Source organism: Ceratotherium simum, chromosome 20 (assembly GCF_057802395.1).
Source record: "Ceratotherium simum simum isolate JZ-2026a chromosome 20, ASM5780239v1, whole genome shotgun sequence".
In the NCBI taxonomy this organism is placed as follows: Eukaryota; Metazoa; Chordata; class Mammalia; order Perissodactyla; family Rhinocerotidae; genus Ceratotherium; species Ceratotherium simum.
The window spans coordinates 41,226,229-41,239,297 of record NC_141919.1 but is presented as its reverse complement, the minus strand read 5'-3'; the positions used below and the strand labels follow the sequence as shown (position 1 = coordinate 41,239,297).

The window sequence follows — 13,069 nt, the reverse complement described above, 5'->3', positions numbered from 1 at the left end:
CAGCTGAGCTGCCCCTGCCTCCTCTTACAGTCGTGCCAGCCACTGTGTGAGGATCTGTGACCTGGCTCGCTGCCACCAGGGAGGTGGAGGGGTGTGCTGCTCACCTAATTCTATTGCCTCCTGGGGATCCAGTCCACCTGCCTTCAGGTGCATGGCTGTGTGGATCTCTTAGATGTCCTGTTGTGCTGTGTAGTGAATCCTCTGTCGATTAATGAATGTCCATTTAGTTGTAACTTAGAGGGCAGAGACAAAGGGAAAAACTCACTCCACCATGATGCTGACATCACCTCCCGAAAAGTCAAATATTAATTTTAAAAATATCTCACACACTATAATGTGTGTATACAGTTTCTTAAATAGTTTACCTTTAAGACTCAGTATTAAACACCCAGCTTCTCTCAGGTTGTTGCAAACTTAAATATCATTCTGACTCTATAGTCATTAATGATCTTCTTTTTTAACAAAATAAAGATGGAACTCAAACAGAACTCCTCTTAGTATTACCATCTTAAATTTGGCTTCATTACCAGAAAGTGTTTTTTCAAGAACTGGATCTAAGTCCATTTTTATTTTTAAAACAGGTCTATTTTTATTTGATTATATTCATTGTAAAAAAGTGTGAAGAGACAGAAAAATATAAAGAAAATTGAAACTTTCCAGTATCCCTCCCCCAAATACAGTAACAAAAGGTTATATATATCTTTCTAGTCTTTTTGTATATTTGAGTAGAATTTTAAAACAAAATCAGCACTGTAAAATGCTTACATATCCTTTTTTCATTTCATACTATAGAGACACCACTTCTTTAGGACATTAAGTATTACGTGAAAACATGATTTTCAGTTGGCTCCTTCATAATCTAATGTAATTAGAGCTAAATTATAATTTGCCTCCAATTGTTGGATATTCAGATTGTTTTGAATATATGCTATTATAACTAACACTATATTAGACATCCTTCTTTATACCTAATTCTTTGTATGTATCTCCAATAATCTTTTAAAGATAAATTCTTAGGAGTAACCAGCACAAAGGGTGTATTTTTTAAGACTTTTGATACATTTTACCAAACTGCCCTCCAAAAAGATTGTACCAATTTACAGTCACACCAATAAATGGCCTAAGAGTCCCATTTCTTCTTCGTATTTCTTGCCAACATAGGAAATTGGATGTTATCTCCCACGCTTTATTGTTACAAATTTAATGGGGGGAGGTGAATGATATCTTCTTGTCTTTTTTATAAAGTATAATTTTCCACATGTTTAATAGTCATTTGCTTTCTTTCCATTTTCTGAAGCAGTCCAAGTCTGTTTTAGAAGGAATCTCCGATTCATGCAATGTCTTGTCTTATATGTTCTTCCTTAGCAGGCAAGGGCATGAAAGCTGCATGTCTTTTAAAGTTAAGCAGGAATTCCCCAAATGTGTAGAATTAGAAAGTCTTCTTGTCTTCTGGGCAGCCAGGCTATTTTAATGTTTTGGTACTAAAACAGAAAACTGGGCCATATCCTGAAAGGAAGAAAGTAGGCACAGATTACAATCAGCCAAGCACTTACCAAAGGCAGTGGTTTTATACATGTGTGAGCATAATAATCACCCGGAGTGCTCATTAAAAACCAGGTTTGTTTTTTTTTTGGTGAGGAAGATTAGCCTGAGCTAACATCTGTTGTCAATCCTCTTTTTGCTGAGGAAGACTGGCCTGGGGCTGACATCTGTGCCCATCTTCCTCTACTTTACCTGTGGGATGCCTGCCACAGCATGGCTTGATAAGCTGTGTGTAGGTCTGAACCTGCGAATCCTGGGCCCCTGAAGCAGAATGCACGATCTTAACCATACACCACTGGGCCGGCCAAACCCAGATTTTGATTTTACAGAGTGAGAACTCATGAGACATACACCTTTAATAAACTCTCCAGAAAATTCTCATGTTTGCCAAAGTTTAAAAATCACTAAGCAGATGTGGGACTTCCGGTATCGCTCCTAACTCTTAGTCCCTAACTCTCCCTTCCTGTAAAGTGAGGTCCATTATGCTTATCTCAGAGGATTGTTCTGATCCTTACTTATCTCCATCTCCTTTCACAACCACTAGGACACATTTTATACACCAACCCTCAGCCTGGATTACTGTTTATGCAACCTCCATCTTTTACCTTATCCTGCTGAAAAAAAAAATTACTGAAATTTTAATATGTTAGATATCTCCAAACAGAACAGGATTTTCTTCATCACTGCAAGTCTCATGTATCTTTGCAAACCATAGTTGCACTTATAGTGGGTGCTCGCTAAGTGTTTTTGAAATAAATTAGTGAGTGAATGAATGATACACATTTCCATGCTGAGAGGACAAAAAATCCTACCCCAGGATAAGGGATTAGTATGGTGTTCCTTAATGCTATAGAATGGAGGCCGTGATTCTCAATTTTGTCTAGAGCAGCCATTCTTCCTTTTCTCTCTTTAGGTCATATATCCCTTTGAGAATGTGATGAAAACTAACTCTCTTTAAAAATGCATATATCCCAAACCACAGAATTTTACACACACTTCCAGAAGTGTTCCTTCTCTGCTTCCTTAAGAGAAGGAAAAGAGAACACTGATTTGTACCATCCAAGCATCTTTACTTAAAAATGAAGCTGAAGTAATAAATTTATTGCTTGAGAAATTATCTTCAAGCTCAAGAGACTATGGTCAAAATGGGGTCAGTTGAGAAACTTAAAAAAAAGAAAAGAAAAAACACCCACCACATCTTACAGGTAAAATTAGCCTCAGCAGCACAAAGCATGAGTCACATTTCCCACCAATCAATAGTGTGCTTATTTAGATATGCTCAAGTCAGGCTGCTCTGTGGCATTATACTCATTTGAATGCAACTGTTTCTAGTTTAAACTGACATTCTCCAATTCCTAGAATTTATTTTCTGTTTCCCTTTTCTTCATAATTATAAGGGTTTCCTGTATTTCAGTTATGATGAAACACTTCACGGGGGAAAGGGGCTATCATTTATTCATTAATATTCACTAATGAACATTTATCTCCTGGGTATACAGGTTGAAACCTACAGATGTGCTTCCTGTTGCTTATGGACTTGAAGTCTACTAGGGAAGACAGATTACAAACTCCAGTATCCCTGACTTTGCAGTCCTAAAGGCTGAGAGGCACCTTAGTTACAGCGGTGTGCGGGAGAATGCTTGTACCAGCTTCTAAGAACTGACTATGTCTATCACTTCCCAGCTTATCAGTGGCTTCATGTTGATAGCTTGAAACCAGCTGTGCTAGAGAATTTACACCATGTAAATCGGCAAACACTATAAATCATGGCTTCTCCATGCCCATCGGTTGTCAATCATTTACTACCTATCATGTCACCAGACTAAAACTGTGGCTCTCATTGCAGGGCTCCTCAATGGTAATTCAGTAGGGTAGGAAGAGCTTACATCAACCTTTTCAAATCCTCTCTCAACTATTGCCATAAGAACCAAGAGTACAGGCGTGTTCTAGAAGACCTCAGGACATGCTGGCTACCCTCTCTGGATGCTGGATCAACATAATATCTGATCAATTTGAGGCAACTCCTTATCTAATGTGGTTAATCAAGAGAGTTATAAAATGCCCAAATAAAAATCATGCATCTCTGAGCTTGGTAGTCAGTTTGAATTATATTCTGGGAATTAATACAATCACGTTTCGCTTAACAACAGGAATATGTTCTGAGAAAAGCATCGTTAGGCAATTTTGTTGTTGTGTGAACATCACAGAGTGTACTTATACAAACCTAGATAGTATAGATAGTATAGCCTACTACACACTACACACCTAGGCTATGTGTTACTAATCTTACAGGACCACTGTCATATATGCAGTGGATTGTTGACCAAAATGTCATTATGCAGCACATGACTATAATAGAGTTGAAAAGCTACCAATCTGCAACCCATCTGATGTATATTGTTAATTACTGTCTTCATTTGATGCAACATTAACCATAAGTAGACATTCCCTGGCACCATTTTGGTATTGCTATGTCAGTGTTTTAGCTTTAAAGACAGCCGACACTTTGCATGGATCTGCCAAAGAGAAAACACCTCTGTCAGCAATGTAAGCCATGTGCAGAGCAGGCACTATCAACCTTCTGAAGACTTAGAGACACACTGAAAAGCTGGACAATGTCAAGAACCTGGTGGACTAGATGATAAAACTCTCCTCATCTGAACCTCCAATGGTCTTGCATTACTAGCCAGCATATATGACTACTCAATTTCACAAATGATTAGTACAGTAGCATATGGCACACAAATTTGTAGAAAACATCTAGGCTAGTATAAAATACATGAGTAGATGAATCAAGGTTGAAATTCAAATAAGAGAAAAAGGCAGCTGAGTGTCTCTGGAAGCATCTGCTTGCAGATGGCCAAGGATACTAACCTTCAGAGTATGAAGAGTTTCCGACCATTCCATGGACCCTATCTGGGGTATGGTAGTGAGGAGTAAACTTTTGGCTTTATTGGCATTTTCTTTCAGGGTCTTTAAAATCCGGTCCACCGAAACCTAAAGAAACAACAGCAAAGGATGTTACCAGCAATTAAAAATTCCACTGCTTTTTATGGAACATTTTCCTGAGTTCCTACCTGACCCGTGAAGTCAGTTTACTCCAGTTTCAATCTGGAGCCCTGCAAGCTGTGCATTTATCAAGATGGTCTCGGTCCCACTGGGGAGGTCTTGGAGAAGCTCAATGATATTTCTGAAAAGCACCATTGGTTTTTAATATGGTGCCTGAGGAACTACCTCAGACGTATAATGTGTCAGCATGCTCTAGAAAGCTGTGGCCATTCTCCCCATGTCCATAGAATGAACTCCAGTCATAAAACTGTTGCTGCACTAGATAACCAATCAGAAGCAGAAGATCAGCACTTTCCCTTTAGAGAAGTCTTCCAATAAAGTCTTCTAATAAAGAAAAATGATGGAATCAACATATCACCATTTTTCATTTTACAGCTCTCAATGAATAATGAATGAGTGGCTAACCTCACAAAACAAAAAACCTAAAACCAAACAAACAACCCACTTCAATGTGTTTCCTGATGGAAAAATAAATCACTACTTATGGTACCTGAATCTGGTGAAATCTCTAGATCTAGCTGCCAATTTACAAAAAATAACAGAGGACAGAGAAACCTGCCAAACTACCCTAAGGAGATGATTTCAGCATTCAGACTGTGGGAAACTCTATGGGAAAAATAACCTGATTTCTTTTTAGAAAACTTGGAAGATAAAAAATCATTTATGATTTTTGAGATAACTAGAAACTTGAACTTTGCCTGGATATATTAAGGAATTATTGCTGGAATGTGATAACAATAATGTTGTTACATTTAGATATCTCCTGACATGTTTATGGATTAAATTATGGATGAGAGTGTAGATGAAATACAATTGGCTGTAAGTTGGTATGATAACGGTCGAAGCTGGATTCTGGATGCACGGAAGCTCATACTATTGCCTACTTTTGTATATGACTAAAACTGCTTCAAAAAGTTGGAAAAAGTTGTGATTATAAAATGGACAATCAGAGGTAGAGAACTTGTTACACTTCACTATGCTCAGAGGAAATCTGAGATTTAGGGGCACCATGATGGCACCTTTCTATTTCCTGGAGTATAACATCCAGCCCCCTCCCACAAACACCAAAATGTGTTTAGAAAAAAATGATGAGCACCACAGCAGAGGGGAGGTCCCATTACTGTGGGAACACAAAGCAGTGACCAGCTGGGTACCTGCCAGCTACATGGATAGGCACGCCTTAAGTGGAGTTTTTGAATGCAGGGTCATAAAGCATCCAAGAGATTTACCTGATATTTATTCTTTTCCTGTGACTGATATTTCTATACAGACTCTGACCTCTCTTTCCTCTTCTTTGTTCCTACTCTTGGGCTCCACCCAAAATGCCCTTTCTACTAACCTCCTCACAATCAAATCTAGTCTTCTGTTCAAGGTCCAGCTCACATTTCAAAAATTTCCTCCTTCACGAACTCTTTTTTGGTTTCCCCACCCGCAACTCCATCACAGCCACCATCCGATGACCACCCTCCTAGAAGACAGCACTATTCCAGTTGTGCTACATATATCATTTGGTTTAATTCTCCGAGTCATCCTGCAAGATCAGAATCACAACTAAATAACTCACACCCTTCAACCCCAAGGCCTGGCTCCGCCCTAGAGAAGAGTAATAGGTTAAATATTGTGTTCAGTGCCCCAAGTAAACAGAGCAACAGGAATCTGAAGATGGGTTTAGGCAACTCTAAAACCTTCCTACCATGCCAGGCTGCAAGTCTGGTTTGAAGCACAGTGACATACATGGCTGGCTGAGATGATGCCATCTTTGTCTATGCTGTCCTTGTAGCACGTAACATTATTTGCCTCCATACCTTACCACTTACACAGAGTTTAGTTTCTCTGTTTTAACTGAAGTAGCTCCAACTGACTGCTTTCCAAACCGCCTGTGGCCTACTAAAGGAAAGCACCGCTAGCTCTGCAGAGGAGGAGACAAATGCTACTGGGCTGAGCAGAAAGCCACAGGCAGGAAGCAATCTGCTCTCGGGGTGGGGCAGGGGCTGGACCCTCCTATTAATTGGAAGCAGCTTCTTAACACCATGAGGCTGAGCTGTCCCTTAGGTGACCAAAGCTGCCAAGTCAGAGATGACATTGTGCCAGGATTTGCAAATCTCTTACATAAAACCATCCTAGTAGTTAGCAATAGTGTATTACAGTGAGGAGTCAGGATAAGGCATCCATGCAAAACAAAGAACCTGTGCTCCTCTAAGACCCAAACTCCATATACATGGAGGGACAGACAGCAGGAATCTCTTACCCTGTTTTACATGGAATTGGATGGTGAAGCAAGCAGCTCTGAGCTGGCGATTAAGAGGCCCCTTGGAGAAGATGTCACCTCTCCTAAACGAGCTCAGAACAGCCACCACTACACTTCTTCCTTACTGCAAAACTCCTTGAGAGCAGTTTTGTCCCTACCTCTATTTTAAAATAAGATAAATGACGAGACAATGATCTGGTTTCTTCAAGTAAAATGTAAGGAATGAAAAGACAGGGAGGGGAATATGAGATTAAAAGAGACTTAAGAGATACTATTCAAGTGTAACATGTGGATTATAAGGGACCCTGATTTGAATGGTGAAAAACTGAGACAAGAGGGAAAATGTGAACAGTCTGGATATTTGATTATATTAAAAAATTAATATCAATATTTTTTGGTACAATACTGGTGTTGTGGTTATTTATTATTATTACTATTTTACTTTATTTTTAAAAAGAGGCCCTTTAGAAAAATATTTACTTCAAAATAATAAGGGCAGGAGGAGAGAGAAGTGGGCAGGGGTGAATATGCGACACAGGATTGGCCATGGTTGAGGAAAGCTGGGTGATGGGTAACTCAGGTTTCATTATACTAGACTCTCTACTTTTGCAGAGATTTGAAGTTTTTCATGATGAAAATATGTTTTGGAAGCCTGACCTCTGGGGTTCTGTGTCCTTAAATGCAAGCTGGACCTTGCCATCTTTCCTGCCTAAAACCCTTCATTGACCTCCCATCTGAAATCCTTACATGGTCTACATGGCCCTGCCTCCCTGTCACCCCCTCCTCTCCACTCCTCTCAAGCATGCCTATCTTTCCTATCACACTTAAACCAGAACGGCTTCCCAGACTTCAAATATTTGGTGGATCAATTGGACACGTACTCCTGTATCTCATCACACTATTTCTTTATAACTTGGAGCTTTCTCACATTGCTTTGCTTAACCTATACACACCCTCCCCACAAAAACCCAAAATGTTGGCCCCTTATGGACTTGTCTGTTTGCTGTCATATTCCTACACCAAGCATGGTATCCAGTCATGGTAAGTTAAACAGACAAGTATGATTATAGAGTCCCCTTACCACAAAGAGGTAACGGGTTTTTTCCCTTTGAAAACAAACATAATAAACAGCAGCACAGCATAAGGAAATTATAACCAAAAGACACCTTGATCCTTAAAATAAGTCGCAAGTCTCAATATGATCCCCAACATGGCTACATCCCTACAATGTATTGTTCACTGTTGATCCTTAGATAAAAGTGTCTTTTTCTTCCTTATGAAGATCTTTGTTCTTATCTTCCAATGGGAACTAAAGAAAATATCTGGTAATGTGTAAAAAGCTGACTTTAAAACCTGGTAGAAAGACACTTTCTGGAACTAATGCAATAGAAACAAACAGTTAAGACACTCTCTTAACGGCTCTCACGGCACCTGGAAACCCAGGCCATACAGGTTCCAAAGAGAATTTCACCTACCGCTTCCTCATGCTCCTTCCAACAATCATAATCTGTTGCCAAGGCGATGCTGGCATAGCAAATTCCAGCCTCCTTAGCAAGAACCACCTCTGGAACTGTGGTCATGTTGATCACATCTGCACCCCAGGCGCGGAACATGAAGCTTTCTGCCCGGGAGCTAAAACGAGGTCCCTCGATTGTGACCATTGTTCCTTTTGAGTGGCACCGGAGTCCTAGCCTCTTAGCAGTCTCTATGAGGACCTAGAAAAGAAAGAACCACCAACTCAAAACATACAAACATACGTATAGCTTACTATTTTATTTTTTCCCTGATGTTTAACAAGTTAATTACTTAACTAAAGACTTGTACTGTAAATGCCTAGTACTTGCAGCTCCTCAGAGAGAAACTGGGAAACCGCAGAGGCGTGTTTCCCAGACCCTCACCCACTTACATAATCCTGTTCCCCAGCCCCTTGCATACAGCTCACAGCTACGAGAGCAAACAGTGAGCTTTTTCTACCCACCAGGCATTTGCAGACATACATGAATCTCATTTACTTCTTAACAGCTTTAAGAGACTAAGCTGGGTTGTGTATATGAACTTGGATCTGAGCTCTTAATCTCCAAGGCTAAGCTAAGGTGCACTTCTCATTCCCATCTCCTCAAAGAGATGTGCTGAGAACTGTTTCCAAGCTCCTGAGAAATTCATGCTCATTGCTCTTTCATACAAAATCTGAAGACTTTTGTAAAAGCTTTTTTGGGTTAAAAAGTGATTTCTTCATAACCTCTTTGGTCTGTTGCCTCTCCAGGGACTTACGGTAAAAACAGAACAGGGCTGTGCTCATTTGTTCCTGTCCAAGGGATAAACTTATCTTGGCATCCTTTTAGTGGCAAGGTCATGCACGGGTTTTAGAAACATTATTTAAAAGTTTAATCACTTTTTCCAGTGTCTAATTAATAATGCACATCTAATCTTCAAGTTATTACTTAACTTCATTTTTTTCCTTAGCCTGTGCTTCAACATTCTTTTTTAACAAAAAAAATTAGTCTTTTAAACTTAACTGTTAACCTACTTAATACTGCTGAAAATTCACTTAACCTTTGTAGGACTTAGTTTTCTCATCTGTAAAATGGGAATGATATTGTATAACTCAGAGATATTGTGAAAATTAAATAAGCTAAGGAATATACAGCATAGAATTGTGTCAGGCACATTGTAAACACTATATAAATGCTTAACTGGTCTTCTAACAATTATTAATACCGGCAGCTTCTACACATTTGCCAAATAACTGGTAAAGGTTCCTGAAATACTATATATATATACACATATATATATAAAATGGAGTGACTCAAAGTCAATAGAAGGCTCCAGTCTAGGCCAAAGTCTTGCCTCCACATGTCTGAACCATATAAGTGAATTAACCTAGTTCCTTAAAAATAACTTATACTGTGCTATGGCATTGGGAGAAAGAATTTTAACAAGAGTCTTGGCAACTCCAAATTTAGAACCATGCCAAGTCACAGACAATGAATAGTTGTTGATGCTACATCATGTTGATTTACCCTATACATGCTGATAATAAGATTATGCTTAGTCAAAACTTTTCCCTAAAGAGTACAGGTCATAAACTCAAGGCCTAAACCACTCCTTCCTCCCCTGCCCCCCCTACCTTCTTCTTTTTTTTCAAAAATAAGATATAACCAGAGTCCTGTCTTCATTAAATGTCTTTAAAAATCTTGAATAACTGAGCTATATGTCTCGGCAAAACTTCAGAGTGTTTCCAGAGAGGCGTGAAGGAAGATCCCAACTACCGCGTGCCGCTGGCCCGTGGCACGTAAGTCTGCACCATCACCCTGGGAGGTGGGTACCATGATGGGAAGGAGCAGCGATAGGAGGCTTATGGATGTGGATCGGCCACAGTGACAGACCCCGGGGCCGCGCCACCTGAACCAGTACTTTGCACCCCCACGAGAACAGCTAACACCGTCCTAAGGGACCAGAAATACAAACCACAGGCTGAGAGATCTCTGGGCTGGCGGCTAAGCTGCTCTCACTTCCACGTCTTGAGTAATCATAATGGAACTTCTGACTCTATGACCGTCCTCACAAATGCACTATGAGCAATATTAGATCACCAGTAAATATATTTACTGTGTCAGAATTTTCAGAGTCTGTTTCAGATACCTTTCTAAAGTGACTAGAAGTGACACTATTCTGGGAAGAGGTAATATCTGTACTTGGCCCAAAACATAAACAGTACAAAAGGACATCATGCCGTGACAAGTATTTCTTCCACCCGTGTCCTGGCAACCCACTTCACCTCCCCAAGGGGAACCACTCTTACCAGTTTTTCCGTCAACTTTCCAGAAATACTTTATTTACACGCAACTATTTTCATATTAACCTCTTTATGTGTAGACATATTTCACACAAATGGGAGGTATCGTACAACCGTTGTGCACCTTGCCTGCCACTTGACAATTCAACTGACAATCCTTCCTCCTCAGTACATGAAAGACCACGTGAATGTTGACAGTTAAGGTGATAATTACCAACGGCAGCACCATCTACACTTCACATTTTTGGACAATATTTAAAAATCTCTTTTAGAGTAGCTAAGAATAAAGTAATAATCTGAAGGCTTATTTTTCCTGTTGTCTTAAACTGCCTGCCCCAGCACTCTTTAGTCTTTGTGTGGGGGTCCTTGGCTTGGCTAGATTCATAATAGCTCAATTAATTCGGTCTCAAGGGAGGCCAAACTGTATTACTGGAAACTCTCACCAGCCACACATTTACATTCTCTGCATACTCATTTCCCTGCCACCTCTACTTGGAGTTACATCGATCACTGTTTTCTGCCTGGGGCAAGATCTCCGATTTCATACTAACGTGCATTTTCTCTCCCTAGTCTATTTCTTACCAAGCTGCCCCCATTTTGAAATGGACAAGAATTTTATACACATCTAATTTCGCCTGGAGAGCAAATTTATGATGTGGACAGATCAGTGTTTCAGAGGTAAAGCCAGGAGCAGCATCCTGATATATTCTGCTGATAACTACTCAGAAACATATACATTTAAATACATACATTCATACAAACTTAACCTGCCGTTTTTTCCCAAACAAGTAAAGAATGTACTTTCACAGAAGTCAGAGAGAATCAACATGCAGTGGTCTATCTGAAACAGCTACCCCCCCCAACCCCTGGCTTTGGATTCTAGATTTTTGTTGGAGACCAGAGTGAGGTGCCCTGCTGTTAACTACAAGGAAACTAGTTTTACAGGATTATGCAGGGCTAAACAGAAAAGCTAAAACAAACCTTCTACTTTCTATATGCAGGTGTTAGAATCATCTGAATGATGGAAATGTTTAGGTATTTATATTCTCTAAGTTAATTTATAAAGCAGATTTCACTAGGCAGTTGCCTCTGACAATACTTCGGATCTGTTGGGTCCCACCTGCCTTGTAACCTGGGATTATAAGACAAGTACCATTTGTGACCAAGTGACGGATTCTGAGTGGTAGCTATTTTCACCCTCTGAGAGCTGAGGCTGTGATTCCTCACCTTCTACCACCATTGGCCTTTGTGGGGCTGCCCTCTTAGTTCTGAGATTTTACTATAATCCTGGAGAGGAGGCTGGACGATAATGGCCAAACTCAGCTCAAAGGCAAAAATGATGCCAATCTGACAATTTGTAGATTATCGATAATAATTTAATTCATAAAAGTAGTAAACACCTCTCATAACTGACAGAAAATGGTCAAAGCATTTTGTTAAGTATTAACTCTTGGATCTCTCACAGAGTCCTATGAGGTACATGTTATCATTACCTTCATTTTACAAATGAGGAAAGTGAAGCCCAGAGGTATTAAGTAACTCGTCCAACGACACACAGCCATGAAGCTGAAATGCAGAGATGTGATCTCAGGTAATCTGGTTCCAGACTGTATACTCTTCACTAATATGCTACCCTATACTAAACTATTTAGAAAGTATCCTGACAGCAAAATCTAAATTTATAAAAAAAAAAGTAGGTTGCCACTTTGAGGGATTCAGCTCACAAATGACTGAGAGTAGAGGAGGCACTATTAACTATTAGCAAAGAGAAACAACTCTTCATTAAACCTGGCATGAGACACAAACGTTAGAGGGAAGAGGGACCACGTGCTTAGCCAACTAATCTAAACTAGATGCTACCCCAAGCCTTTACGATTTACTTTAGTGCACCTTCCAGAAAGTCTACGCACCTCTCTCGTTTTGGGGCAGAATGGCTCAGCTGCTGGAATATGGCACACTCCTCTGGCACAGGAGGAACTTCCATCATAGAAGGTCTGAGGTCTCTTGGTGGTCCTACAAAATAAAGTGAAAGGTTTCTGTTTTCTTTTCAAGCCATCTCTCCATCCTCTGGGGGCTGAGGAATCAACTGTATATGGGTCAACCTCTTGGTCTCACTCCAGAATCAACAGCTCTGAACAAGTTGAAGACAACTGTAAAAAAAAACCAGCTCTGAGATGGTATTCAGCTTTTCTGGCTCTGGCTTGGTGGCAACACGCTTTCCAACAGGAATTAAAGTGTCTGTGGTCTGATGGCTGTGATAGGATCACCACACTGGACTGTAGGGACAATTCATCTGTGGGCTCAGGAGGGCAGGTAAAACACTTAAGCAGTCAATACAAAATTTTCAACCATCGTAGATGCAGAGGCTTGTATAGTGAACTCTGTATATATCCATCACCTAGATTCAACAATTT

At 40.0% G+C, this 13,069-nt stretch overlaps 1 protein-coding gene across 2 annotated transcripts in view; it reads right to left on the bottom strand.

The window, feature by feature from the left end:
- Positions 1-563: 563 nt before the first annotated feature.
- MTAP (methylthioadenosine phosphorylase) overlaps positions 564-13,069 on the bottom strand; it is a 41,702-nt gene continuing 29,196 nt past the window's right edge. For both annotated transcript variants that reach the window (XM_087444679.1, XM_004428396.3), the window contains 4 exons: positions 12,566-12,668; positions 8,335-8,574; positions 4,417-4,539; positions 564-1,506 (listed from right to left, as the gene is read on the bottom strand). In XM_087444679.1, coding sequence (XP_087300805.1) covers positions 1,468-1,506; positions 4,417-4,539; positions 8,335-8,574; positions 12,566-12,668 — 505 coding nt within the window. In that variant the 3' untranslated portion in view covers positions 564-1,467. The remainder of the gene's footprint in view (positions 1,507-4,416; positions 4,540-8,334; positions 8,575-12,565; positions 12,669-13,069) is intronic.